At 42.0% G+C, this 27449-nt stretch overlaps 2 protein-coding genes across 8 annotated transcripts in view; one reads left to right on the top strand and one right to left on the bottom strand.

Moving 5' to 3' along the window:
• Positions 1-6129: 6129 nt before the first annotated feature.
• Positions 6130-9406, bottom strand: rnf26 (ring finger protein 26). The gene has a single exon (XM_090224288.1). The coding sequence runs from the start codon at positions 8503-8505 to the stop codon at positions 7156-7158; it is 1350 nt and encodes a 449-aa protein (XP_090080414.1). The 5' UTR covers positions 8506-9406; the 3' UTR covers positions 6130-7155.
• A 14872-nt stretch (positions 9407-24278) lies between these two features.
• The window catches only part of LOC110507384 (cell surface glycoprotein MUC18), a 46204-nt gene continuing 43033 nt past the window's right edge, over positions 24279-27449 (top strand). For 4 of the 7 annotated variants that reach the window (XM_090224285.1, XM_090224282.1, XM_021587344.3 and 1 more), the window contains exon 1: positions 24279-24670. In XM_090224285.1, coding sequence (XP_090080411.1) covers positions 24607-24670 — 64 coding nt within the window. In that variant the 5' untranslated portion in view covers positions 24279-24606. The remainder of the gene's footprint in view (positions 24671-27449) is intronic. The other 3 variants (XM_090224286.1, XM_090224283.1, XM_090224284.1) reach the window with 1 other exon arrangement.

The raw sequence follows: 27449 nt of genomic DNA, 5'->3' as shown, positions 1-27449 counted from the left end.
TCCAGAATCTCCCGTAAGTTCTCAATTGGGTTGGAATCTGATGACATAGACGGCCATAGCATATGGCTAACATCCTTTTCATGCTCATCAAACCATTCAGTGACCGCTCGTGCCCTGTGGATTGGGGCACTGTCATCCTGGAGGAGACCACTCCTTCATTTTGGCAGTTACCTGAGCTTTATTAGACTACGTTTCTTACCACAGCCTTTTTCCAGATGTCCAATAGGTCTAGGATGTACACGGCCTCTCAAGCTCCAAGGAACAGGAGCCCCAGATCCTCTCTCAAAGTCATGGTGGATTATAAAAAAAAAAAAGAACCAACTCTCTGAAACTTAACATACAAATTCCAAAAGAAAGAAATGATCTCACTCCAATAGATTTTTATAGAAAGCAAAAATAATTAAGATCTTGCTACCATGGAAAGGAAAATACCTGTCTATTTGTGGAAAAATCACCCTGATTAACTCTTTAGTCATATCCCAGTTTACCTATTTGCTTATGGTTTTTCCTACACTCGGTGACCTGCTTTTGAAATGATATGAACATAAAATATTCCATTTTATTTGGAACGACAAGCCAGATAAAATTAAAAGGGCCTATTTATATAACGAATATGAATTCGGAGGGCAGAAATGATTAAATATTAAAGCATTAGATCTATCACTAAAGGCTTCAGTCATACAGAAGTTATACTTAAATCCAAACTGGTTCTCTAGTAAATTGGTACGAATGTCTCATCCTATATTCAGGAAGGGCCTTTTTCCCTTTATTCAGATTACACCGGCCCACTTTCGGTTGTTTGAAAAGGAAATAATCTCCAAAATATCTTTATTTTTTAAACAATACTTAGAAAGTTGGTTGCAATTTCAGTTTAATCCACCTGAAAAGACAGAACAAATTATACAACAAATATTGTGGTTAAATTCAAATATACTAATTGATAAAAAAATGGTATTTTTCGAAGAAATTTAAAAAAAATGTATATTTCTTGTGAATGATGTCATAAATAGGACTGGTGGAGTTATGTCACACATGCAGCTAACACAGACATATGGAAATGTCTGCTCTACCCAAAATTACAACCAATTAATTGCAGCATTACCACAAAAATGGAAGAGGCAAGTAGAAGGGCAAAAAATGAAGGAAATTGTATGTCGGCCCTGTATTAAAGAACATAAATGGTTAAAGAAAAGTGTGATGAATAAAAACATATACCAATTTCATTTAAGGACCAAAAAACTGACAGCTGTGCCATATAAATTAAGCTATAGTTGGGAAGAGATTTTCGATGTACCCATTCCATGGCACATGGTTTATGAATTGATACGCAAAACAACGCCGGATTCAAAACTTCAAATTTTTCCATTTAAATTACTATACAAAATTCTTGCAACTAATAGAATGTTATGTACAGTGGGGAGAACAAGTATTTGGGCTACATTTGGGCTACAGGACAATAGGCAAGCAGCTTGGTGAGAAGGCAACAACTGTTGGCGCAATTATTAGAAAATGGAAGAAGTTCAAGATGACGGTCAATCACCCTCGGTCTGGGGCTCCATGCAAGATCTTGCGATACATGGCCCTCGTGGGGCATCAATGATCATGAGGAAAGTGAGGGATCAGCCCAGAACTACACGGCAGGACCTGGTCAACGACCTGAAGAGAGCTGGGACCACAGTCTCAAAGAAAACCATTAGTAACACACTACGCCGTCATGGATTAAAATCCTGCAGCGCACGCAAGGTCCCCCTGCTCAAGCCAGTACATGTCCAGGCCCGTCTGAAGTTTGCCAATGACCATCTGGATGATCCAGAGGAGGAATGGGAGAAGGTCATGTGGTCTGATGAGACAAAAATAGAGCTTTTTGGTCTAAACTCCACTCACCGTGTTTGGAGGAAGAAGAAGGATGAATACAACCCCAAGAACACCATCCCAACAGTGAAGCATGGAGGTGGAAACATCATTCTTTGGGGATGCTTTTCTACAAAGGGGACAGGACGACTGCACCGTATTGAGGGGAGGATGGATGGGGCCATGTATCGCGAGATCTTGGCCAACAACCTCCTTCCCTCAGTAAGAGCATTGGGTCTTCCAGCATGACAACGACCCGAAACACACAGCCAGGGCAACTAAGGAGTGGCTCCGTAAGAAGCATCTCAAGGTCTTGGAGTGGCCTAGCCAGTCTCCAGACCTGAACCCAATAGAAAATCTTTGGAGGGAGCTGAAAGTCCGTATTGCCCAGCGACAGCCCCGAAACCTGAAGGATCTGGAGAAGTTCTGTATGTAGGAGTGGGCCAAAATCCCTGCTGCAGTGTGTGCAAACCTGGTCAAGAACTACAGGAAATGTATGATTTCTGTAATTGCAAACAAAGGTTCTCTACCAAATATTAAGTTCAGATTTTCTGATGTATCAAATACTTATGTCATGCAATAAAATGCAAATTAATTACTTTAAAATCATACAATGTGATTTTCTTGATTTTTGTTTTAGATTCCATCTCTCACAGTTGAAGTGTACCTATGATAAAAATTACACACCTCTACATGCTTTGTAAGTAGGAAAACCTGCTAAATCGGCAGTGTATCAAATACTTGTTCTCCCCACTGTATGTCCATCCTGCCCTGCCTAAAATCTTCGAAAGCCAAGTTAATAAACAGATCACCAACCATTTCGGATCCCACCGTACCTTCTCCACTAGGCAGTCTGGTTTCTGAGCTGGTCATGGGTGCACTTCAGCCAAGCTCAAGGTCCTAAACAATATCATAACCGCCAATAAAAGACAGTACTGTGCAGCCGTCTTCATCGACCTGGCCAAGGCTTTCGACTGTCAATCACCGCATTCTTATCGGCAGACTCAATGGCCTTGTCTTCTCAAATGATTGCCTTGCCTGGTTCACCAACTACTTCTCAGAGAGAGTTCAGTGTGTCAAATCGGAGGGCCTGTTGTCCGGACCTCTGGCAGTCTCTATGGGGGTGCCACAGGGTTTTATTCTCGTGCCAACTCTTTTCTCTGTATACATCAATGATGTCGCTCTTGCTGCTGGTGATTCTCTGATCCACCTCTACGCAGACGACATCATTCTGTATACATCTGGCCCTTCTTTGGACACTGTGCTAAGAAACCTCCAAACAAGCTTCAATGCCAGACAACATTCCTTCCGTGGCCTCCAACTGTTTTTAATGCTAGTAAAACTAAGTGCATGCTCTTCAACTGATCGCTGCCCGCACCCTCCCGCCCGACTAGCATCACTACTCTGGATGGTTCTGACTTAGAATATGTGGGCAACTACAAATACCTAGGTGTTTGGTTAGACTGTAAACTCTCCTTCCAGACTCACATCAAGCATCTCAAATACAAAATTAAATCTATAATCGGCTTCCTATTTCGCAACAAAGCCTCTTTCACTCATGCTGCCAATCAAACTGACTATCCTATCGATCCTTGACTTCGGCGATTTCATTTACAAAATAGCATCCAACACTCTACTCAGCAAACTGGATGTAGTCTATCACAGTGCCATCCGTTTTTACCACCAAAGCCCCATATACTACCCACCACTGCGACCTGTACGCTCTCGTTGGCTGGCCCTCACTACATTGGCTCCAGGTCATCTATAAGTCTTTGCTAGGTAAATCCCCGCCTTATCTCAGCTCACTGGTCACAATAGCAACACCCACCCGTAGCACGCGCTCCAGCTGGTATATTTCACTGGTCACCCCCAAAGCCAACACTTGCTTTGGCCGCCTTTCCTTCCAGTTCTCTGCTGCCAATGACTGGAACGAATTGCAAAAATCTCTGAAGCTGGAGTCATATCTCTCTCTAACTTTAAGCATCAGCTGTCAGAGCAGCTTACCGATCACTGCACCTGTACACAGCCAATCTGTAAATAGCACACCCGACTACCTCATCCCCATAGTATTACTTACCCTCCCTCTCCTTTACACATCTCTACTTCCACATCATCATCTGCACATTTATCACTCCAGTATTAATGCTAATGTGTAATTATTTCCACCTCTATATTGCCTACCTCCCTACTCTTCTACATTTGCTCACACTGTAGATAGATTTTTCTATTTTTATTTTATTTTGTGTTATTGACTGTACATTTGTTTAAGTGTAACTGTGTTATTGGTTTTGCCATACTGCTTTGCTTTATCTTGGCCAGGTCGCAGTTGTAAATGAGAGCTTGTTTTCAACTGGCCTTATTGGTTAAATTAAGGTGAAAAGCACAAGGTGCACGTGTATAATGATCATGCTGTTTAATCACCTTCTTGATATGTCACACCATTTAGGCGGATGGATTATCTTGGCAAAGGGGGAATGCTCACTAACAGGGATGTAAACAAATGTGCGCATACACATTTTTTTTTAAATACGATTTTTGTGCTTATTTTTCTGGGATCTTTATTTCAGCTCATGAAACATGGAACCAACACTTTACATGTCACAGATGGGATATATTTAGAAAAGACTTTGGGAATTAAGTCCCAGAAGTTATAAACCACAAAACTCTAGTGAATAACTAGTTCCTGGAGGAAGTGGTCCCCGATGTCCAGTAGAGCCCCCTTTCCTGACCCCTTCCTACACCCATCACCCCCAGCTGCTGCTCTTCACTGGTTCCTTCTCCTCACAGATGGGGAAGTCTGGTGCAGGGGATGGCTACTTTCTCACATTCAGAGATACTATCACCAGGGTTAGCATAATGGCTACATTTATATGGAGTCTTCAACATCCCCATCCTACTTGGTTTTCAAGACAATCTAGCAGTTTTAGTGAACTTGAGTGGTGGATCAAAATATAAATCTTGGCAATGGTGGCATAGCAATGATAAGAAATAGGAATTTTTAACTAATCCAAGTTCAAAATGTATGTCGGAAACATTGCCCTATCATTTCGGAGTTTGACTCAAGACATTACCAATGTCTGGTGCATGTAATGTCAAACACTTATTTGGGGATTCATTGGTCAAGAGGACCGGAATCTATTATACATTAAACATGGTTTTATCAACAAGGAAATAATAGCCTTGATTATCTCGTAGATGCTGACGCATCTTGTGCTGATATGATCTCTTATGATGAGCAAAGCATCCTGTAAAACAGAACTGGCTGTGGCGCAGATCTCTTTCTGGTGGATTGTGGCAAACCTAGGTTTGCTCACACAAGCTGGTAAACCCAATCTGTAACAAAAACCCAGTCTATTGACTGCTCTGAACAGGGATGCAAAGTAAATAGTGAGAATGCATCAAATACATTTTTTTTCACAACAGAAAAACAATACCGAAAGATTGTTCGTTTATTGTCTCACAGACATTTGTCATTCACATTCGTGAGTATGGCCACATTCAGAAACCTTTATAAAACAAAGTAAATGTGTACATGACACACCAGCAACCTTTCAGTTATTGGCCCAATACTCTTAACCACCTGCTACCCCATTCATGGCTTATTGCAACGTCCATAACTTTGTGCCATGTCCCCTGGATACACAGGTCAGTCTTCCTAGACAAAATAAGCCATGTGAGTGGCAACATGTGTGGTCTGTGGTAAGAGTCCACTGTATATGTAGACAGGAAAGTCACACAATGATTAAAGGGCTTTGGGAAAAGAGGTCAACTCAGAATATAATCAAAAATTTACTCTGGACATCAAAAATATAATATGCCTAATCATTTTTCATATTGTATCAATATAATGTCACGTCAGATAATTCATGGGCCCAACCTTTTCTCTCTCCAGATTTGTATCAATATTTCACATCATAGACCATTGTTGGTTTTATAGTTATTATATTTTTTACATGGTGTGTTAAGAAAATGGCAGGCCTTTTGGAAAATGTTGGTTTGGGACTAGATAAAAGGCAAAGTATTGAATGAGTGATTACAGCATCTGTTGAAATAACAAATGTTAAGACTTCTGATTGGAACAAAGACAGTGGGAAATTATTATAGGCTACACAATGTCAATGAGACTAAGACAGTCACAGGACATCAGTGACACTATGGTTCACGTTCTGGCTCCTCTGTTACAATATTGAAGTCACTCCATCGTGTTTGACCCCAAAATATATTACGGGCAGAGCCTATCCAACATTTATGAAACCTTGGCCCAAAAAAGGCATATCAAATATGACTCACCAGCCTTTTGCTTTTATTGTCACTTAACAGGCCTTTCTCCAACACTTGCAATCTAATTCAATAACCATTGCAGTTTGTGCTGTAAATCTTCAACATGGCATTTCACAGAGCTTTGATCAATACTTATTTTGAGCAAAGAGACAAAATTGAAACAAGGAATTATGAACCCATTACTGACTAATGGTGGTAATTGTGAACATGTCAATGTTTGATCACAAGTTAAAAACATTTGAAGAACTATAAAGATGAATAAACCTTGTGTGGAGCATAAATTAGGTAGTGTTCATGAGTCAGGATAGTGGAAAGAATTGGCTATAGTGACAAAAATTATGGAATAATAATTTGAACAAAACAAACATTTTTTTCATATGACAAGACAGATAGATCTTGTTAATAATTTCTGACACTGATATTTTTAGACAACCATAGCTTATGAAATTAACCCTTTCCTACAATACAAAACCATTTCACACTTTGTATGGGTCTCTGGATGTGAACTGCTTGGAACAATATTGGCTATTGACAAATTGCATTTGAGAGGTTGTCACCAATTAAACCTATACATAAGCTACAAAATGTGCTTTTACGACAGCATTTGGTACGTACGGTATTGTCTCCAGTGTTTTAAACTGCCAATGGAATGCTTTCAAACTGAACATATGCTGAATAAAGTAAATGAACTGCTATACAGCAAACATTCCTTATTAGGTTCACACACAGTTTGGAACGACATGAAGTGTATAGAACATGAAGTGTTCAGTAATATGAACAAACAAGTATAAACATTTTGGCAAGCACTGTCATGGTGGTCTGAACAAAATACAGGCATCATTTATGACATCAGCCACGGACGATAAGCCATTTCAACAGTGCACTGGACTTGGATAGCGTGCGTCTGAGCTGCAATGTACTGCAGGTGTAGATGTAGCCTATAGTCTCTGCACATCCTAAACCTGAGATTCAACATGTTAACAATGCAGCACTCTGGGTAATGCCCCTCCCCCATTTGGTCCCTCAGAGATACACATCCATGGTATTAAGGATCATATGGCGGCAGAGCGGACAGTTCTGCTGGTAGATGGGCTGGCGCAGCAGTATGTGAGTACAGTCCCGACACAGACACAGGTGGCGGCAGGGCAGCAGCACCACTGTCTTGGTGCTGTCCTGGCAGATGACGCACTTCTTCCTCTCCTCATGCTCCTTGAGCAGAGTCAGTAGGCTGTCGGCCGGGGGACCATTGGAGCTGGAGCACCCCTCCCCCGATGAGAGTTTCTGTAAAGGCCTGTCTGTGCTGCTGGAGCTGGGGTACGCTAGGTCCCACAGGTCATCCATTAGCTGGCGTGGCCGGGCAGCATGTTCAGCGGGTGGTGCTGCGTCTCCTTCCCTACTGCCCGTAAGAGCCGCCTGTTCTCTGTCACTGGGCTCAGGTTGCCTGGCGTGGCCGTCACCCCTCACTCTGATGTTCCTGTAGACTGGTGTTATCGTTTGGTGTAGGCGGCTGGCCTGCCGCTGAAGCCTCTGCCACACGCCCCTCTCCAGCACGTAGAGGCGATGGAGCGCCCTCTGTATGAGATGCAAGGTGGGGACAGAGTTGACAAAACCGAAGGCGCGCCGGGCTCCAAGACTGGTCAGCTCAGGGTTCATATAGACTGTGGCGGTGACAACAATGGTCGCTGTGAGAATGAGGCCATAGATGTTCAGGAGGAAGACGCTGACGAAGATGTGTCCGAGCGAGCCCAGGAACTCCAGGGCCAGCCTGATGGGAGTCCAGAGAACGACTGAGGTGCCAACCAGGCTGCTGTACAGAAAGGTGAAGAGTGTGAGGGTGAGCTCCACAGCCTTCTGCAGGGGGCAGGAAACTGCCTCCCACATGCTGACTACAACTGAGTAGACGTTCTGTGTCCCGATGAGCAGCAGGTTGACCACCGTGTTGACCAGGTAGAACACCAGGCTGACCGCAATGCCACAGCCCTCCCACACCTGTTGCAGCAAGCAGTGGCCACACAGCAGCCCACGGTGGAACAGATCCCTGACACGCAGGAGAACATGTGAGGACAAGTAGCACACCATTTTGAAACTCTCCAGAACACCTCCCAAGAGGTGCAGCCAGCGCCCCAACATGTTGACTGTGCCCTGGGCCAAAAGTGTTACGCTGTCCATCATGGTGACCATGCAGAACACAGTGAAGTTCCAGCACTTCACAATTGAGTTGGTCAGTAACATGGGTAGGTTATTCACAAAGGTGATACATGCCGCCAGGAGACGTATCACTGAATGGACTATTAAGAAATTTAGGTCCAGGAGTAAAGACATGAAATTGAAACATTTCCCAATGGTGCAAAAGACTAGGTTCACCAGACCCATGACAAAGTTCTTACTCGAGTTGCTTCACTGTCTTGATGAAATCACGTTTTTTTTGTCTGGTAATGTAAAGGTTAGATATAGCTAGCTAGATAAGGTTGTCGGATGCGTTGTCCACTTTTCGTTCGGTACAATTTGCCAGCTAGCTAAACTAGTTAGCGATCTAGCATAACAATGCTAGCTCTATTAACTAGCTAGCATAGCTACCTGCCAAACACGTTGGTAGGGCACATCCCACTTGCAATTTCAAATAAACAGCTGTGCAACCGCGTTTGTTTTGGCTAAAGCGCAAACATATGCAGGCACTGTAATCAGCGTACGTTTACTTTCAAACTCGGGCTGGCTAGTAGTTAAACTTTTCTTGCTAAATTACATTTCCGTCTTAGGCTCACACAATGTTACATTTACTCATGGCCCGTCGTCAATAACGTATCTCTCATCTCCCTTTTCAAAGTCCACCATAATCCAATGCAAGATAAGTGAAATTGTTATTTACATATTTACACGCTGGCCACCGTAACGGTTTGGTCACATGACCTTCTCCTCCAATGAATCACGTCGGCGAGCTTTTTGCGCCTGTCAGCATCACGGTCAAAAGCAGGACGCATGTATGTAAATTCAACCGGTTTAAAATGTATTTCCTTAATTGAAGCCAATGCAGTTGGAAAAAATATTTGATGAAACGACATTCAATACATTTAATTTAATTTACAGTAACATTTTCATCAGAACTTTATATTTCATTTATTAAATGAAAGTACGTTTAGTGGGCTAGGTCTTTGACTAGGCAACTTATCTTTTTATCTTTTTTTTAACTGGGCTTTAATCATACACTACAGCCATCGTTTCATGCACGCTGTAAGGGTGACTCAAATTCCCTTCGCACTCTGTGTGTTGAGCTTCCCATTACCTCACCTGATATAGGATGACAAATAAAAACTCGGTTTTTCTGAACAATAACTTCAACCAAGTTTCCTTCCTTGTCTGATGATCATCCTCTCCAGCTGAGGGTATGGAAGTGTGGAAGGAGAGCAGATGCCAAAAAGGAACTGATATGATCATGGGAAACAGATTGAATCATTGGAACCAACAAAGACACCATTTGTTTAAGCAATTAATGTCACAGTATGGAGGAAGAGCAGTTGCATGAGTTCAGTTACTTCTTTAGCCTATTAAGAGTCCGCTGTGTTTCTTTGTACTCTATGCCTTTTATGGTAACAGTTTGTCTGGGGGCAGGACTTAGCTTCCCATGTTTGTTTTACTGCTGGACCAAATGCTTCATTTGCAGTACCATCAGTAACATTACATTGTTACATCTGTTGAGAGGCAGTGGGATATCAGGCTTATGCGGAACAATTTTACTGGTGCACTGTTTGTTTTTTGCCTCACAGGTGTTTTTGAACTAATCATAATTTTGCGGGGGTGCACGTGCATCCTATAGGTTACCTGGCGAGATTTGGTTCTGGGTTGCCGAGATTACAATGCGACCACCAGACTATCTCAGATGACGATTAGGCATACATGTCATGCAATTTTGCCTGCCTTTGGTTATTTTATCCACAAAAACAAAGTAATAAACCAGTAATAAACCCATCAATGAGGTAACCAAAAAAAATTATGGCCTCAGTACACTTATAAATTCATCTCTTAAATTATTGTTTAGACTTTACAGAGTAGATACACCCCTCCAGCAAGCTCACATCTGGGATTCATTCCACTAGGGATAAGTGTGACACTCAATCACAACCCCAAGGCACAGGGCTACTTACTTCAGCTCCAAAGGGGCATTCCCAATAAGGAGGAGTGTATTGTTCTAGATTTTCATCTTAACCAAGAAAAATATGTTTTATTTTCCATACTCTTACAAAACCCAGTCAGAGGGTTATCTGTAGTATGGAGGTACGTGTCTCTACAAGACAAACAGCCGATGACCGACATGAGCACCCCCCCCCCACACACACACACACACACATTGAACATTTGTCAGTGACGACAGTCCCACTATCTACAACATCATGCTCTAGGGCAGGGATGACCAACTTTGATGGAGGTGGGGGCCACAAAAAAACACAACTTATCATGCTGGGCCATAGTGGCTCATGGGTCTGCGCACCTACATCCGGGCCGCCAGTTGCCCATCCCTGCTCTTGGGCCAAAATGGAAACGGTCTCGTCAGAGGCCCTGGGTAAAATAAACAAACAATATTGAAATGTGTCCCAGATTGGAGAACAACAGAAACCAGCAGGATGGGTCCCAGGGAATAATAAGCAAACCGCTTGACACATTTCCTACAAGGCGAGGGGACCCGCCAAGGACACATTTTCTGGCTGTAAAAAAAGAGGGTCACCCCTTTTAACACAGGAAGTGATCTGATGGGTGGCGTCCCCTGGTCTGCGTTAAATGGCTGTTTAACAACTGGGTGTTGTGATGATCTTGTCAACTCTTTGTTTCTCCAAGCAGGGAAAAGTTAACTAGAATGAATGGTAATTTATTCATATTTTACTGTCCACTGTCTGCAATCAAATAAGCTTGAACTATTATCAATAACTCATAAGAATTAAGTAATATATCACTTTTATATTTCTCATGTGGCAAATCACTATAGTTTCATGACATAATGTGAAAGGAAAGGAAATCAGTTAAACCCCAAATACTTTATTTAACTTTCCTCTTTTGACCTTTAGGCGTCTCTATCTCTGAGATGTGTGACAGTATTTTTTTTTCATTTAGGACTTTGTGGTTAGTTTTCGGGTAGCTTTGTATTGCGACCATCTAATCCTCTGTTGACTTTGGCAGCCTGCCAGTGTAACTGGAGGAGAGTACTATTAATATTCACAGACTGGGAGAGGGTGTGACAGCGAGCAGGGGGTAATCAGCAGACCAGAAGCTTCTATGGGAAAACACAAACTCCAAACAGAAGAAATCACTGGCGAGCAGACTGGTCACAACCCAGGCTAAGACCCTGCATACCACAGCAGCCCACAGGGGTAAGAAAGAGCCATACATGTGCAGAGAGAGAGAAAGAAAGATAGACAGAAAGAGAGACACACAGAAACAGAGTGGGGGGAGGGGGGGGGGGACTGAGGCACTGACTCACTGAGAAAGAGAAAGATCTGAAAAAGTAAGACTACTGTTGAATGTTGAAGTCCCCCAGGATGACATTCCTGGTCTGTGAAAGTTCTCCTTCCCAGGACCATTGGAACGGCTCTACAAGGTTGACACGGTGGTCACTTGTTAGCTCAATGTAATTTAGAATGTTAGAATGCTCAATGTTATGCTTCTTTTAACATTTTAGAAATGAGTCCAGAGATGTGCAAATTTTGCCGTTCCAAAAATAGCCATCACAGATGTGATAAACTGAGTTAACTCAGTTACAGCTGGATGGACTTTGGACAAAGAACAGCCTAAATCACTCTCTCACTCTTCATGGCGTTGGGTAGGACTGGACATACCCTGAAACACTGTCTGTGGGATGTTTAATGGTTAATAGCCTATAATTACATGTAATCACCATGGAGACAGGGATTTGCAAAAGCTTGCGTCTCTTATCAAAGTGTCCCTTTGTCACAATCCAAGTTATAGTGACAGAGTTGAGCAAAAAAAAAGGACTCCTGCGCACACTCCGTGCTCCCACCCTTGTGCGCATTGGACAATGGCCCTCACTCATTCGAGCAGATAACCCCAAAACAACTTGCTCTTGGGCCTGGCCTGGAAAGAATGACTTCTTTCCCTCTTTCCTTCCTCTAGGCTCTCCTTAGATCATGAGCTATAGAGTCTCTTTCCACCACAGAGAGCGAGCGCGATAACAAACAGGAGTTCTGTCCAATCATCAATCACACTCATGCAGGGACCAGGGTACGCTGGGTTATATGCTGAGGGTTCTAGGCTAGACTATACGCCAAAGGGGACATGACAGGGCAACCGGATTCAAGGACAACATTTAAGTGTGTTTATTCCCAACAGACGTAATGTCACGCACTGACCTTAGAGAGCCAAATCTATTTGGTTATTTGGTCCAGAGCTTCCGGCGACAGTACCCAGTCCAGAGCTTCCGGCGGCAGTTCCCAGTCCAGAGCTTCCGGCGACGGTCCACAGTCCGGAACCTCCAACGACGGTCCACAGTCCGGAACCTCCAACGACGGTCCACAGTCCGGAACCTCCAACGACGGTCCACAGTCCGGAACCTCCAACGACGGTCCACAGTCCAGAGCCTCTTGCGAGGGTTCCCAGTCCGGAGCCTCCGGCGACAATCTACGGTCCGGAGTCTCCGGCGATCTACGATCTACGGTCTGGAGTCCCCAGCGATGATCTACGGTCCGGTGTCCCTGGCGACGATACACGGTCCGGAGCCTCCGGCGACGATCCACGGTCCGGAGCCTCCGTCGACGATCCACAGTCCGGTTCCTCCAGCGACGATCTATGGTCCGGAGTCCCCGGCGATGATCCACGGTTCGGTTCCTCCGGTGACGATCCACGGTCCGGAGCCTCCCGCGACGATCCACAGTCCAGTTCCACTGAAGCGGAGGGATCATCGAGCGGAGCGGGGTCTACATCCTGAACCGGAGCCCCCATCGAGGCTAGATGCCCACCCGGACCCTCTCCCATGGAGTCAGGTTTTGCGGCCGGAGTCCACATCTTTGGGGGGGGGGGGGGGTACTGTCACTCTCTGACCTTAGAGAGCCCTTTTCTTTTCTCTATTTGGTTAGGTCCGGGTGTGATTTGGGTGGGCATTCTAGTTTTTCTATTTCTTTGTTGGCCGGGTATGGTTCCCAATCAGAGAGTCTATCGTTGTCTCTGATTGGGGATCATACTTAGGCAGCCTTTTCCCCACCTTTTAGTTTGTGGATCTTGTTTTTGTGTAGTGCCTATGGGCGCTCCAGTCGTTACGTCTCGTTTGCGGTTTATTGTTTTTGTTGGTGAGTTTCATTTTAATAAACATGTGGAACTCTATGCACGATGCGCCTTGGCCCAATCCATCTCTAAACGATCGTGACACGTAGATTAAGATTGTCATGGGTCTAAAGTTTAATGTAAAGGGAAACAAAGACAACCGTCAAGAAAACACTTCCAAAACATCACCTACTCGAGGTAAATAAGTTATGCAGGTCTCAAGTTGTGAAGATCCTGAATGAAAAAGCAGGACGTTTGTTTGGAACACCTTATGTGGGGGTTTTCTGTGTCCCTTCACAAAATTCGAGAATATCCTGACTTTCTGTCCCTCTCTGTCAGCCAAGTCAAAAGGTTACTCTCTTGGGTCTTCTAGGGTCTTTGCAGTCCCTGGGAACTGAAAGGGGGAGGCATCCAGGCACTTTTTTGTGTTGTCTTTTCCTTACTCAGTCCCAGTCTATTTTATTTTCCAAACTGAATCATCCCAATCTTCCCAAACCCTCTGCCTAGGATGTATTATATTACAGGTAAAGAGCACTCATTCTTGAGATTTATCTTGACGAAAAGATGACACCGGCATCTTCTCTGTTTATACTGTACATCACAAATACATAGCAAATCTGACTATTTTACTTGTATCATTTGCATATTTACATCATTTTTAAATTAATGGTCAAGGGAAGAGCTGATGACAGCTATAATGTAAGCATAAACTGACTTACCATCAATAACCTCAGAGGAATGAGGCTAACACAACCTATCATGACGAAAGTGGTAGAGACGGTAAGACTATTGTTTCAAAACCCACAACATGGCCGTCATTTACGATATCGCAGCAACGCGGGTCTTAACTGCATTCATCATGACTTCCATGTTCTAAATGAGTATGCTCATCAAGGCACAAGGCGAGACCCAGATGCAGACACAGGAGACAGATGGTTGGAGTCTTACAATGTTTATTAAGTCCAGGAGGTACAGAGTCCAGGAGGTACAGAGTGGCCGACAGGCTCGTGGTCAAGGCAGGCGGGTACAAAGTCCAGAAACAGGCAAAGGTTAAAACCGGGATGACTAGGAAAAAGGAGAATGCAAAAAGCGGGAAAACCGCTGGTTGACTTGGAAACATACAAGACGAACTGGCACAGAGAGACAGGAAACACAGGGATAAATACACTGGGGAAAACAAGCGACACCTGGAGGGGGTGGAGACAATAACGAGGACAGGTGAAACTGATCAGGGTGTGACAATGCTATGACATATCGTTTCAATATAAGCCTCTTCTCTTCTAGGTATTTCAGGAATGGTCACATGCACAGTAAACATATGTCACATGACCTAGTAGTAAAACAATGAGTGATTGGAGGAAACGTTTGGATGTTTTTCCATTTTCTTCTCCTCTACATGTCAACTATAAAACTCCACCCTTCCTCATGTGCGCAAGCTCTGACACAATGATGAGAATTGTCCATCCACCCACTGACTGTGAAACGTAACCTACCATAGCCTACACACCACAGCTAGACTAGTCTGTGCTGGGCTGAAAGAAATGCAGGAACAAATTCCCAATCTAATCACATTATTGACAGCTGTGTCTTAGGTTGGCCACTCATCTCACTACTACCAGACTGTCCATTGACCATACGGCTCTACTGTAATTTAGATCAAATCATTTGTCTCACAAAAATACTGCACATTGTATTCTATCATGTGAAAGCCAACAAGGCAAGGCATGGTCCACTGCTGCTTCTGTAGTAGCAAAATAAGTACCCATATTCAGGGGTTGGAAAGGAGAACAAAATCTGTCTGGGGATACACCCATGTAAAATCCTTGGAATCAGTTTTACAAAATACAAGCTCTGTTTTACAAAAGATGACAATTTACTTCACATCCCCCCATTTCCCCCCATGCCTGTATTCATGGCTGTTGTTTGCATACATTACATTGTAGATACAAAATATATTTCCTTCACCTTGGTCATTCATAACAGAACAATCTAATATGATACATTCTGTTGACTTCAGAATTGTTACTTTGCCTAAACTGAACGTGTGTCACATTTCACTGGTTTGTCTGGGAACAGGGGCCCCTTCATCTGCTAACCTATCACTACACAGTGTAAGGATTCTGCCAAGCCATACAGGAAGTGGAAGCATCAACAGCCTCTTTGTTTACGTCCCCTTTTCATCCAGAGGTGTCGTGATCTCCCTGTTTGACTTCTGGTAAACTTCTGAAGGTCATCCACACACCAGCCACAACTCCGTTGGCCTCTGTCTTACCTAAGGTCGCAGCACTATTATTCCTATAGTAAAGTATACATTTTCACACTCAAAAAAACTGAACAAAGATACTCTAGAATCTGCATCAAAGTTTCACCTGCAACATTAAGAAATATGTTGGATGAAGCCTTTTCAAATAATGTCAAACATATTTATGTATTGTGTGTGATGACTAGCATTGCTCAGAGACAGACGTGTTTTCCCTCCGTAGGAGTACTCGATGAGTGAGTGTTGTGGATCGGAGCTTTAACCAAACCAGAGAAAATGGATTTGCTCTAAACACAGATGGTGGGAGGAGGAGGAGGAAGAGGAGGAGGCAGTTGTGGTCATTTATCTGCGTTTAACTTATGTTTCCATCAAAACAGAGCAACGTCTCCACAAACAGATTGTCGTCTGATATCCCGGGGAAAGAAAAACAGAGCGCAATGAATTCTACTGAGCATAAAAGGAGTTGTCTGGTCTGTTGAATGGCCTTCATTACGGTTTTAGAAAGATTGATCCCCCAGACGGCAGCACACCTGCCATGCACAGGACTACACAGGACTACACAGCAGATAAGGCAACGATGAAAGACTAAAAGCCTTTGTCTCGAAGGAAGCGTGAACACCTCTTCCACCTTTAATCATGGTATTATTATTGATGCCCCCTGCATGTACTGTACCTCACCTCAAGGACTTTTAAGTTCACAGTAGTCTGATCTGGGGAGGCTTGGCAGCTAGCTGAGAAAATAGCTTCACAGAGGCCTCTCCCACAGCCTCCAGTAGGTCACTACAACATAAATAAATAAAATACATATCTTAAAGAACACAGACTTGAAATAGAGCCTATGAATGGCAGACTAAAAATTATTAAAAACAAAGCCATACATGTATTCAAACTAATTATGAAATATTGAAATCGTAACAATGATAGTTCCTCATAAAATATCATATCCCAATTACATTTTTATTTAGTCATTGTATAACTTATTATAATATAGAAAGAGTTTAATTCCAAAATCCTGTACACTGAGTGTACAAAACCTTCCTAATAGTTGCACCCTCCTTTTCCCTCAGAACAGCCTCAATTCATCGGGGCATTGACTCTACACGTTTTTTAAAGCATTCTACAGGGATACTGGCCTATGTTATCTCCCATATTTCCCACAGTTGTGTCAAGTTGGCTGGATGTTCTTTGGTTGGTGGACCATTCTTGACACACATGGGAAACTGTTTAGTGTGAAAAACCCAGCAGCGTTGCAGTTCTTCACACTTTCAAAACAGTGCACCTGGCACCTACTACCATAACCCATTCAAAGACACTTCAATATTTTGTCTTGCCCATTCACCCTCTGAATGGCACGCATACACAATCCATGTCTTAATTGTCCCAAGGCTTTAAAATCCTTCTTTAACTAAAATGTCTTTCCTCCCAAATGGCGCAGTGGTCTAAGGCAGTGTTTGAGGGGTCACTACAGACCCGGGTTTGATCCCAGGCTGTGACCGGGAGTCCCATTGGACAGTGCACAATTGGCCCAGCATTGTTTACTTGGCTCCTGGTGCTCTAGTGACTTCTTGTGGTGGGCCCGGGGCCTGCAAGCTGACTTCAGTTGTCAGTTGAACAGTGTTTCTTCCGACACATTGGCGCGGCTGGCTTCTGGGATAAGTGTGTAGGTGTAAAAGACTGCGTTTTGGCGGGTCAACTTTCAGAGGACGCATTACTCAACCTTCATTTGAGACATTAATATTTAGTGAATGAAATTACATTTAAGTCATTTATCAGATGCTCTTATCCAGAGCGACTTATAATAAGTGCATCCATAGCTAGGTGAGACAACCACATATCACAGCCAAACATACTGTATACGAACATGCCATTCCAGCTAAACAATGGATATATAGCGTTTTGCAAAAAAAATACATTTTCATACAAGTCTAAAAATCTATGAATAAAAATCAGAGAACAGTAATATTTTACACATAGGCAATATTTTCTCATGAAAAAACACAAATCTGAAAAATTGGTGGACATAGCATTTTGGAAATACACCCTTCCTATCTCATTGAAACCTTGGTGCTCCTACATCCATTCAATCCCCTGACACAGAAAGAGAAAGCAGGAGGAGGAGAGAGATGGGGAGGGGGGGGGGGGGGTAGACAGACAGACAGACAGACAGACAGACAGACAGACAAAGAGCAATCTGATCAAATAACTCAAATTGGTTCATAACAGTCCACTTCACTTCAAAGGAGTAGTTCAGTTAGACTCAAAGTCCCACAAATGCAGAGGAGCCTAAATGCAGCCAAAATGCCTGTCTGTTGCATTTTCCTACTGCTGCCAGTGCCTAATGGTCAGAAGGTACCTTTCATTACTTGACAGCAGTGACGTGTGTGTGCTCTCCCACAGGTGTACAAACAGTCAGCGGCTCTGTATGCAAACACAGTGTATATTGAGACTGTCGACTCGGATACACTTGGTCTCACACCGCAGGAGGAGCTCCAATGCTGATGATAAAACTCCTGGCTCTAGTGCAGCGAGCACACTGCGCTATTTGTACTGGAGCTAGCCAGTTTTTTTTCAGACTACCTAAAAAAAAGACTTCTGTCTACCTGTAGCAGAGGTTTTCTTTCAGCGCAGAGTAGTAGTTCCTTCTTTTCAAGTTCTTTATCACGTGGCCAATGTATTGAGGCTTGTAGTTGAAATCCATGATTTCCGAAGGCCCAGATATAGCACATTTTGAGTACAGAGGAGTAAGCAGAGCAATCTAAGTTTTCTAATAGGCTTTGATTTATCAATTAGAACAGCTGTTGGTCAAGCAATTGAATGCTCGGGAATGCTCTGGAACCAACTGAAATGTAATTCAATGCCGTGTATGCTTTACGAATCTGGCAAGAGAACAGGCCCATGTATCATTTCAACACAATTACATTTTAAGGGACCCTCAGTCCGATCATACACTATATATATACAAAAGTATGTGGACACCAATTCAAATTAGCGGATTTGGCTATTTCAGCTCCACTCGTTACTGACAGGTGTATAAAATCGAGCACACGACTATGCAATCTCTAAAAGAAATTGTGGCAGAAGAATGGCCTTACTGAAGAGCTCAGTGACTTTCAACGTGTCACTGTCATAGGATGCCACCTTTCCAACAAGTCAGTTCGTCAAAATTCTGCCCTGCTAAAGCTGCAAGTGTAAGTGTAAGTGTTGTTATTGTGAAGTGGAAATGGTTAGGAGCAGAAACGGCTCAGCCGCTCACAGAACAGGACCGCCGAGTGCTGAAGCGTGTAACGGGTAAAAATCGTCTGTCCTCAGTTGCAACACTCACTACCTAGTTCCAAACTGCCTCTGGAAGCAACGTCAGCACAATAACTGTCGGGAGCTTCATGAAATGGGTTTCCATGGCCGAGCAGTCGCACAAAAGCCTAAGATCACCTTGCGCAATGCCAAGTGCAGGTTGGAGTGGTGTGAAGCTCACCATCATTGGGCTCTGGAGCAGTGGAAACGCGTTCTCTGAAGTGATGAATCACACTTCATCATCCGACAGTCTGACGGACAAATCTGGGTTTGGCGGATGCCAGGTAAACGCTACCTGCCCAAATGCATTGTGCCAACTGTAAAGTTTGGTGGAGTAGGAATAATGGTCTGGGGCTGTTTTTCATGGTTTGAGCTAGGCCCCTTAGTTCCAGTGAAGGGAAATCTTACCACTACAGCATACAATGACATACTAGACGATTCTGTGCTTCCAACTTTGTGGCAACGATTTGGGGAAGGTCCTTTCCTGTTTCAGCATGACAAGGCCACCGTCAGTGCCCAACATCAGTGCCAGACCTCCCTAATGCTCTTGTGGCTGAATGGAAGCAAGTCCCCGCAGCAATGTTCCAACATCTAGTGGAAAGCCTTCACAGAAGAGTGGAGGTTGTTATAGCAGCAAAGGGGAACAACTCCATATTAACGCCCATGATTTTGGAATGAGATGTTCGACGAGCAGGTGTCCACATACTTTTGGTAATGTAGCGTATTTTTCACTCATACACGTCAAATGGTTTTTCCCACTATTTATTTAAATGTTATGTAAGTCCTGAGATCTGATAGGACAGCCATGACTGCAGGGAAGGTTGAAAATGCAGATCAAATAAATGACTCCATTGGTGATTGTCTTCTCACAGCTTTCCAAGATTTATGTAATGCTTTTCATAAAGCATATACCATGTCCATGTACCATCAATGAGCCTACATAGCAAGATGCCTTATAGCAAGATGTGATTTGCATAATTGGCAATTACTCAAATAATTCACATTTCAGATGAAGAAAATGAAGATATTTAGGGGTTCACAGTGAAGCTGTGAAACCTATTGTTATTGTCTGAATTTGTATTAGTATAATTTTTCCTTGACTTGGTCAAATAACTCAAGCATTGAGTAACTTGATAAAAAGGAATGGCACTGATTGGACTATTATGAGCAGTTATAAGCAGTCTCATTTATAAGTAGCCTAGAGACTTTAAACTTTGTATGTAGGTATCTTTCTTCCTGCTGAACAAATCTGCTTCAAGGGTCCACCAGGATAGATTTTCCTCCATCTTGGACCTTTTTGAAAACTTTTGAAAAATATATTTTTCATGAACCATACGTCAAAATAACAAAATTGGATTAAGAGATGGCTGAATTATTGATAAATAAGGAAATCTGAGCAATCCATTGTAAATCCACTCCACAATGGCCTATCAACTTTAAACTTTTTAGGGTCATCAAATACATTACTATGATGAACTATATTAAGTTAAGCATATCTTTAAAAAAAATATGAAACTATTAATAATTCACTTTCTTGACTATGTAATGCTAATACTTAAAAATAATAATAACATTCAGATTCACTCCAAATTTGGTCTTTGAACTAATCACAATAATCCATAAAGAGTTTGAGAAAATAAAGCTGACGCGTTCAAAGATGGCCACCAGTAGATGCATTTCAGCACATATTATGATGAATAAAGCTAAGGCATTGGTCAAAAGATGGCTGAGTTCTTGACAAATAAAAAAATGGGCTTTTACATGTCCATTTAAACCACAGATGCCTATCAATTTGAAATGTGTCATCGCTATCATGGACGTCCCAAAGATGACCCACATTGAATTTGGTATTGAAACAAAGAAACTATTACAATGCATTATTTGCATATGCAATGTTTATGCTCAGAATCATCTGCTATCATCTTCTCATCATGAACCATACTTCAGATTCACTACAGATTTTGTATTTTGACTCATTACATCATTCTTTAATGGTTTTGAGGAAAAATTGTTGCTGCTTTCAAAAATGGCTGCTCTGTACCTATAGATGCACTTTAGCGCACATGCTACTGTTGAAAATAATTTAAAAAACTTCTTCTCGTGAACCATAAATCAGATTGACTCCAGATTTGGCATATAAACTCAATGAATTTATGAATGGTTAGTTGCTACATTCAAATTCAGTCACGCTACACCACTAAATGGTACCACTAGGAGCACCCGAATGGCGCAGAGGTCTAAGGCACTGCTTCTCAGTGCAAGAGGAGTCACTACAGATGCTGGTTTGATTCCAGACTGTAACACAACTGGCCGTGATTGGGAGTCCCATAGGGCGGCGCACAACTGGCCCAGAATCATCTGGGTTAGGGTTTGGCTGGGGTAGGCTGTCAATGTAAATAAGAATTTGTTCTTAACTGACTTGCCTAGCTAAATAAAGGTCAAATAAAATATCACACCAGGGCTATAAGAATTGAACTGATGGACATGAGACCATGACAGTTGTAAATGCAAACCATTTGTACACCCTTGGAAAAAAAGGTGCTATCTAGAACCTAAAAGGGTTCTTTCTACCTGCAACCAAAAAGGGTTCTCCTATTGAGACAGCCGAAGAACCCCTTTGAAACCCTCTTTTCTAAGAGTGTATACGTCCTGAGAAGCTGTGTGAATATAAAGTCGCCGCAACCTTAGATGGATGCACCAGACTAGTTGTGAAAGTATTTCTGCATAAGTTGGTCATCAAATGTGATCTGATCTTCATCTAAGTCACAACAATAGACAAACATAGTGTGCTTAAACTAATAACACACAAATTATTGTATTTTTCTTGTCTATATTGAATAAATCCTTTAAACATTCACAGTGTAGGTTGGAAAAAGTATGTGAACCCCCTAGGCTAATGACTTCTCCAAAAGATAATTGGAGTCAGGAGTCAGCTAACCTGGAGTCCAATCAATGAGATTTTGGTTAGAGCTGTAACCCTATAAAAAACACTCACAAAATGTGAGTTTGCTATTCACAAGAAGCATTGGCTGATGTGAACCATGCCTCAAACAAAAAGGGATCTCAGAAGACCTAAGACTAAGAAATGTTGACTCGCACAAAGCTGGAAAGGATTACAAAAGTATCTCTAAAAGCCTTGATGTTCATTAGTCCACAGTAAGACAAAGTGTCTATAAATGGATAAAGTTCAGCACTGTTGCTACTCTCCCTAGGAGTGGCCGTCCTGCAAAGATGACTGCAAGAGCACAGCGCAGAATGCTCAATGAGGTTAAGAAGAATCCTAGAGTGTCAGCTAAAGACTTACAGAAATCTCTGGAACATGCTAACATCTCTATTGTTGAGTATACAATACGTAAAACACTCAAAAAGAATGGTGTTCATGGGAGGACACCACGGAAGAAGCCACTGCTGTCCCCAAAAAACAATGCTGCACGTCTGAAGTTCACTAAAAGGTACCTGGATGTCCCACAGCGCTACTGCCAAAATATTCTGTGGACAGATAAAAAATAAAATTGAGTTGTTTGGAAGGAACACACTACACTATGTGTGGAGGAAAAAAAGGCACAGCACACCAACATCAAAACCTCATCCTAACTGTAAAATATGGTGAGGGAGCATCATGGTTTGTGGTTGCTTTGCTGCCTCAGGGTCTGGACAGCTTGCTATCATGGAAAAATGAATTCCCAAGTTTATCAAGACATTTTGCAGGAGAATGTTAGGCTACCTGTCCGCCAATTGAAGCTCAGCAGAAGTTGGGTGATGCAACAGAACAACGACCCAAAACACAGACGTAAATCAACAACAGAATGGCTTCAACAGAAGAAAATATGACTTCTGAAGTGGCCCAGTCAGAGTCCTGACCTCAACCCGATTGAGATGCTGTGGCATGACCTCAAGAGAGCAGTTCACACCAGACATACCAAGAATACTGCTGAACAGTTTTGTAAAGAGGAATGGTCCAAAATTCCTCCTGACCATTGTGCAGGTCTGATCCGCAACTACAAAATTTTTTTTGGCTGAGGTTATTGCTGCCAAAGGAGGGTCAACTAGGCTACGCTGGGGTGGCAGCGTAGCCTAGTGGGTCGAGCCTAGTGGTTAGAGCTGACAAGGTAAAAATTGCCCCTGAACAAGGCACTTAACCCATTATTCCTAGGCCATCATTGAAAATAAGAATTTGTTCTTAATTGACATGCCTAGCTGAATAAAGGTAAAATAATAAAACGTATCCAAGGGTACACATACCTTCCCCACCCTGCACTGTGAATGTTTACACAGTGTGTTCAATAAAGAATGCATAATTGTTTATGTGCTATTAGTTTAAATAGACTGTGTTTGTCTATTGTTGTGACCTAGATGACGATCAGATCTAATTTTATGACCAATTTCTGCAAAAATCCAGGTATTTCCAAAGGGTTCACATACTTTTTCTTGCCACTGTAGATATAATTGGCACCAGTGGCACCATAGGATACTAGAGCAATAACTAGTGATCAAGTGGACTTTGTCTTTTGCAAATGAATGTCAGACATAAATTATGCGGACAAACAATCACAAAAAAATTGTGATTAGTATATCTGTATAATCACATATTTTTGCCCTATTATGTGGTCTGAATGTAGTGAAAAGTGGATATTTTATTTGGGAAAATTAGAAAGCGGAAGTCCTGCCGCTTGCGCAGTCAGCGTATTACAGCTGTGAGAGTGTATTGAAGTACTTTCGAATGCTAAAATTGAGTGTACTTAGTGAGATTTAAATCATTTACACAAACAGATTTCAACAAAATAAAGTCCCAGATTACAAAGATGACGGCAATATACAAATAAACGAATGCTGAAAATATTTCACATATCTTAACATTAGTCAAATTGACCCGAGAATTGGTATATAAATTCAATAGTGTTGGGGAGAAGTGAACTACATGTGGTTCAACTCGTTATTTAACTACATTTTGCAGTAGCTTGGTCATAGTTTAACTAAATTCAAATCTAGGTATTGTTTTAGAAATAGAAAATAAAATTCCTAATTCTCACTTGAAACATAGTTTTTGTGTTTAATATGCTACATTACACATTCTGTTGACATCTTACTTCAGAGTGATTTGTTCTTGCAATTTCAAGTCTATGACATTTTATATTTAGATATGATCATTTATGAAGTAGTTGGGATGTAGTGAACTACTTTTTCAAAGTAATTTTAGTTAAGTAAACTATATTTTTCTTACGGGTAGCTTCAGTTTAGCTTAACTTCTTCCAGTGTGAAGTAATTGGTACCTTGGTAAACTAGATTTCTAGAGTAGCTTCCCCATCACTGAAACTCAATACATTGAGTAATGAGTGCTTGCTTTGTTGTCCAAATGATCTTGTGTACCCCGTTCATTTCTGCTCGCAACTATATGTTATATTCTATTATATTCCATTCTAAACAATCAAGGAACCCTTGTACCCAACCATGTTATCATTAAGGCTACCTGTTCAGAAAGATTTGACTACTGTCTGTACTATCGCCTTTCCCCTACAAGTTCCTCCTACCAACTACACTGTCCCTCTCGACCATATCTGCACCCAGATCTCTTGCCCCTCTCGCACCCTGTCTGTCTCGCAGTTTTCCAGCATCGTCCAGCCGTCACACTCACTCTCAGGACGACACTGGGCAGAAGCAACAACATGGCTTTACGAATGAAGGCTTGCATGTTCGTGGGACTTTTCCTGCTTTCTCTGGCCTGGAAAGGTATGTGACCTAATACAGATCTAACCTCTTGAAAACACTGCATAGGACGCGGTTTTCTGCGGTCTATCGTTTGGTGACTACTGTACTGTACATTGGAAACTTTGCGGGGTTGCTTGTCAACTGAAGGCTGGCTTCTTGATGGAACGCTTCTCTGCTCCGCTCCGAATAAGGCTGCGTAGACGCAGCAAACTGCAAATATGTGATACCTTTATTCGGTCGTTTTTCTGGTCAATTGTTTAAGAAAGCTGAAAAGCAAATGGTAGCTTATTTTCACAAATGATGAATATAGTTGCCTAGGATGTTTAAAGCATATCAGTTTTCTAACATCAGTTAAAGTTAAAAGATACTGTAGGTAACCTAGTTACAATAATTCAAGTAATTTAAGTGTTTGAGATTTACATCAGAACACATGTGCACGTCTAATGTGTATAAAGTAGTTATGTATTTGTCATCATATAAATAGTAGTAGTAAGTGGATAGAAGAAGTGGATTCAATTAGTCACCCCTATACAGCAAATTCTGTCTTGAAAGATGGTCATTAGATTGTATCACTTAGCCTATGCATATGAACAAAAAGCTCTTCTTTCATGTTGTATGCATGCCCTCAATATTACTGTTTTTGGGTCATTATTTTGTTTTGACTGAATACCCAAATACTGTAATTTTAGGTATGTGTGACTCTTGAGGAATGCAATCTGTAACTGGCTATGAGAAAGATGAAAGTTGTCGCAAAGAGACCACTTTTCTAGTCTGTTCTATAGCTTGCTTCTTTTAGATCAAAAACGATTTATTCACAGAACTGCAATTGTGAAAAGCATTCCACTGATGCGATTGTATTTTTGTCCATAATGAAATAGCTCAATTATTTCAGATTTTATGGGAGCCTACTCTAAGGTCTATGAATGTTTGTGCAGTAAACCCATCAAATACAGCTATGTTTTTGTTATATGCTTCGCAGATACTGGTTGTTACAAATGTTTTTTTTGGTCATTTGGTCGAATATGTTGTCGAGAAGGGAAAATCAGCTGCCTAGCTGCTTACTGTCAGGTCATGTCTTCCTACCAGGGTTAATCTTGGTCAGTCATGTTCTGACAACATTTACATTTCCGCCATTTAGCAGACGTTCTTATCCAGTCATACAGTACAGTAGTGAGTGCATACATTTTTACACGGAGTCAGATATGATCACTCTGTGATGGATGCAGTATGCATGCTCTTACCAAATCTACACAGAACGATTTCTAGGGGAAAAGGTGAGGGGAAACGAAGGAAAAAGGATACAGGTCCCTCTGCTAGGCTATACCTTAGTGACATCTGAGATTATAATGTATGTTTTTTGTAAATGGACTAACTCAATCTGTGAAACAAAAGGAGCACCAGTCATTTTAAAACCTCTACGGGATTGGTGTCCCCGCCATGGGACGGTTGAGCCAACGTGCGCTAATGTGATTAGCATGATGTTTTACATAACAAGAACATTTCCCAGGACATAGACATATCTGATATGGGCAGAAAGCTTAAATTGTTGTTAGTCTAACTGCACTGTCCAATTTACAGTAGCTATTACAGTGAAAGAATACCGTGCTATTGTTTGAAGAGAGTGCACAGTTATAAACTTGAAAATGTACATTTATTAATAAACCAATTAGGCACATTTGGGCAGTCTTGATACAACATTGTGAACAGAAATGCAATGGTTCATTGGATCAGTCTGAATCATTGCACATACACTGCTGCCATCTAGTGGCCAAAATCTAAACTGCGCCTAAGCTGGAATAATACATTGTGGCCTTTCTCTTGCATTTCAAAGATGATGGAACAAAAGAAATACAAAAAACGTGTTTTTTTTCTTTGTATTATCTTTTACCAGATCTAATGTGTTATATTCTCCTACATTAATTTCACATTTACACAAACGTCAAAGTGTTTCCTTTCAAATGGTATCAAGAATATGCATATCCTTGCATCAGGTCCTGAGATACAGGCAGTTAGATTTGGGTATGTCATTTAAGGTGAAGATTGAAAAAAAAGGATCTGATCCTTAAGATGTGGAATGATGACTTATAAGTGTATTTTAGGGCGTACTGCCTGGGTGGGGTGGGAGGATGGGGGGGGGGGGGGGCATGTTGTAGGAAGTGTGGTGCGTATAATATCCTATTTTACAGCTCAGTAATTTCAAAGCATTTTTTCATCATATTTGTCTGTTTCTGTTTATTTAGACAGGTGTCTCCGGTCTTTCCCTTATAACCCGTTCTTTGCGTATCTGACTTCCCTCTTACGCCTCTACATCTCTGGTCGCCTTCTCTCCCCTCCTGTTTGGACACTTGTCTCGCTAACTCCCTCTCTTCATTGTTTTAGCTCACGCTCGGCTATTGTTCCTAATCTCATCCTTTCCATGACCTCCCTGCTTCTGGTGAGCTTACTTCCTAAACCCCTGCCTTACTTCTTGGCCTCGGGGGACCAATTGTGGTGTTTTCCCACCGCCCCTCTTATCCCTTAGATGCTAGTTTTGGACTATGGTGGGAATGCCATAGCTATCATGTTGAACATACTGTACATATAGCATGGGTTGATAGAGCAGGCTACATCATATGACTTTATAGGCTACGTCGTCATTATTTACTGTCGGTCATGTTCTTGATTTCTTACTATGGGTTTGTCTGATGTCCATGTGTTGTCTATCTGGTCTATTCTTTGATGGGCATCCTTCACATTCACATTTGACAGCCGCATAAATAGTCAGCCGCATTAAATGTTTTTTTCATTCTGAAAAAAAAAC

The sequence above is a fragment of the Oncorhynchus mykiss genome, chromosome 27, assembly GCF_057628025.1.
Source record: "Oncorhynchus mykiss isolate SJ-2025 chromosome 27, ASM5762802v1, whole genome shotgun sequence".
NCBI lineage: Eukaryota > Metazoa > Chordata > Actinopteri > Salmoniformes > Salmonidae > Oncorhynchus > Oncorhynchus mykiss.
Note: the sequence above shows the minus strand (reverse complement) of the source record. Positions and strands in the feature narration are given on the sequence as shown.

Excerpts from the sequence above, each read along its gene's own strand:
- rnf26 (XM_090224288.1), bottom strand. The coding sequence starts at position 8,505 with ATGGGTCTGGTGAACCTAGTCTTTTGCACCATTGGGAAATGTTTCAAT.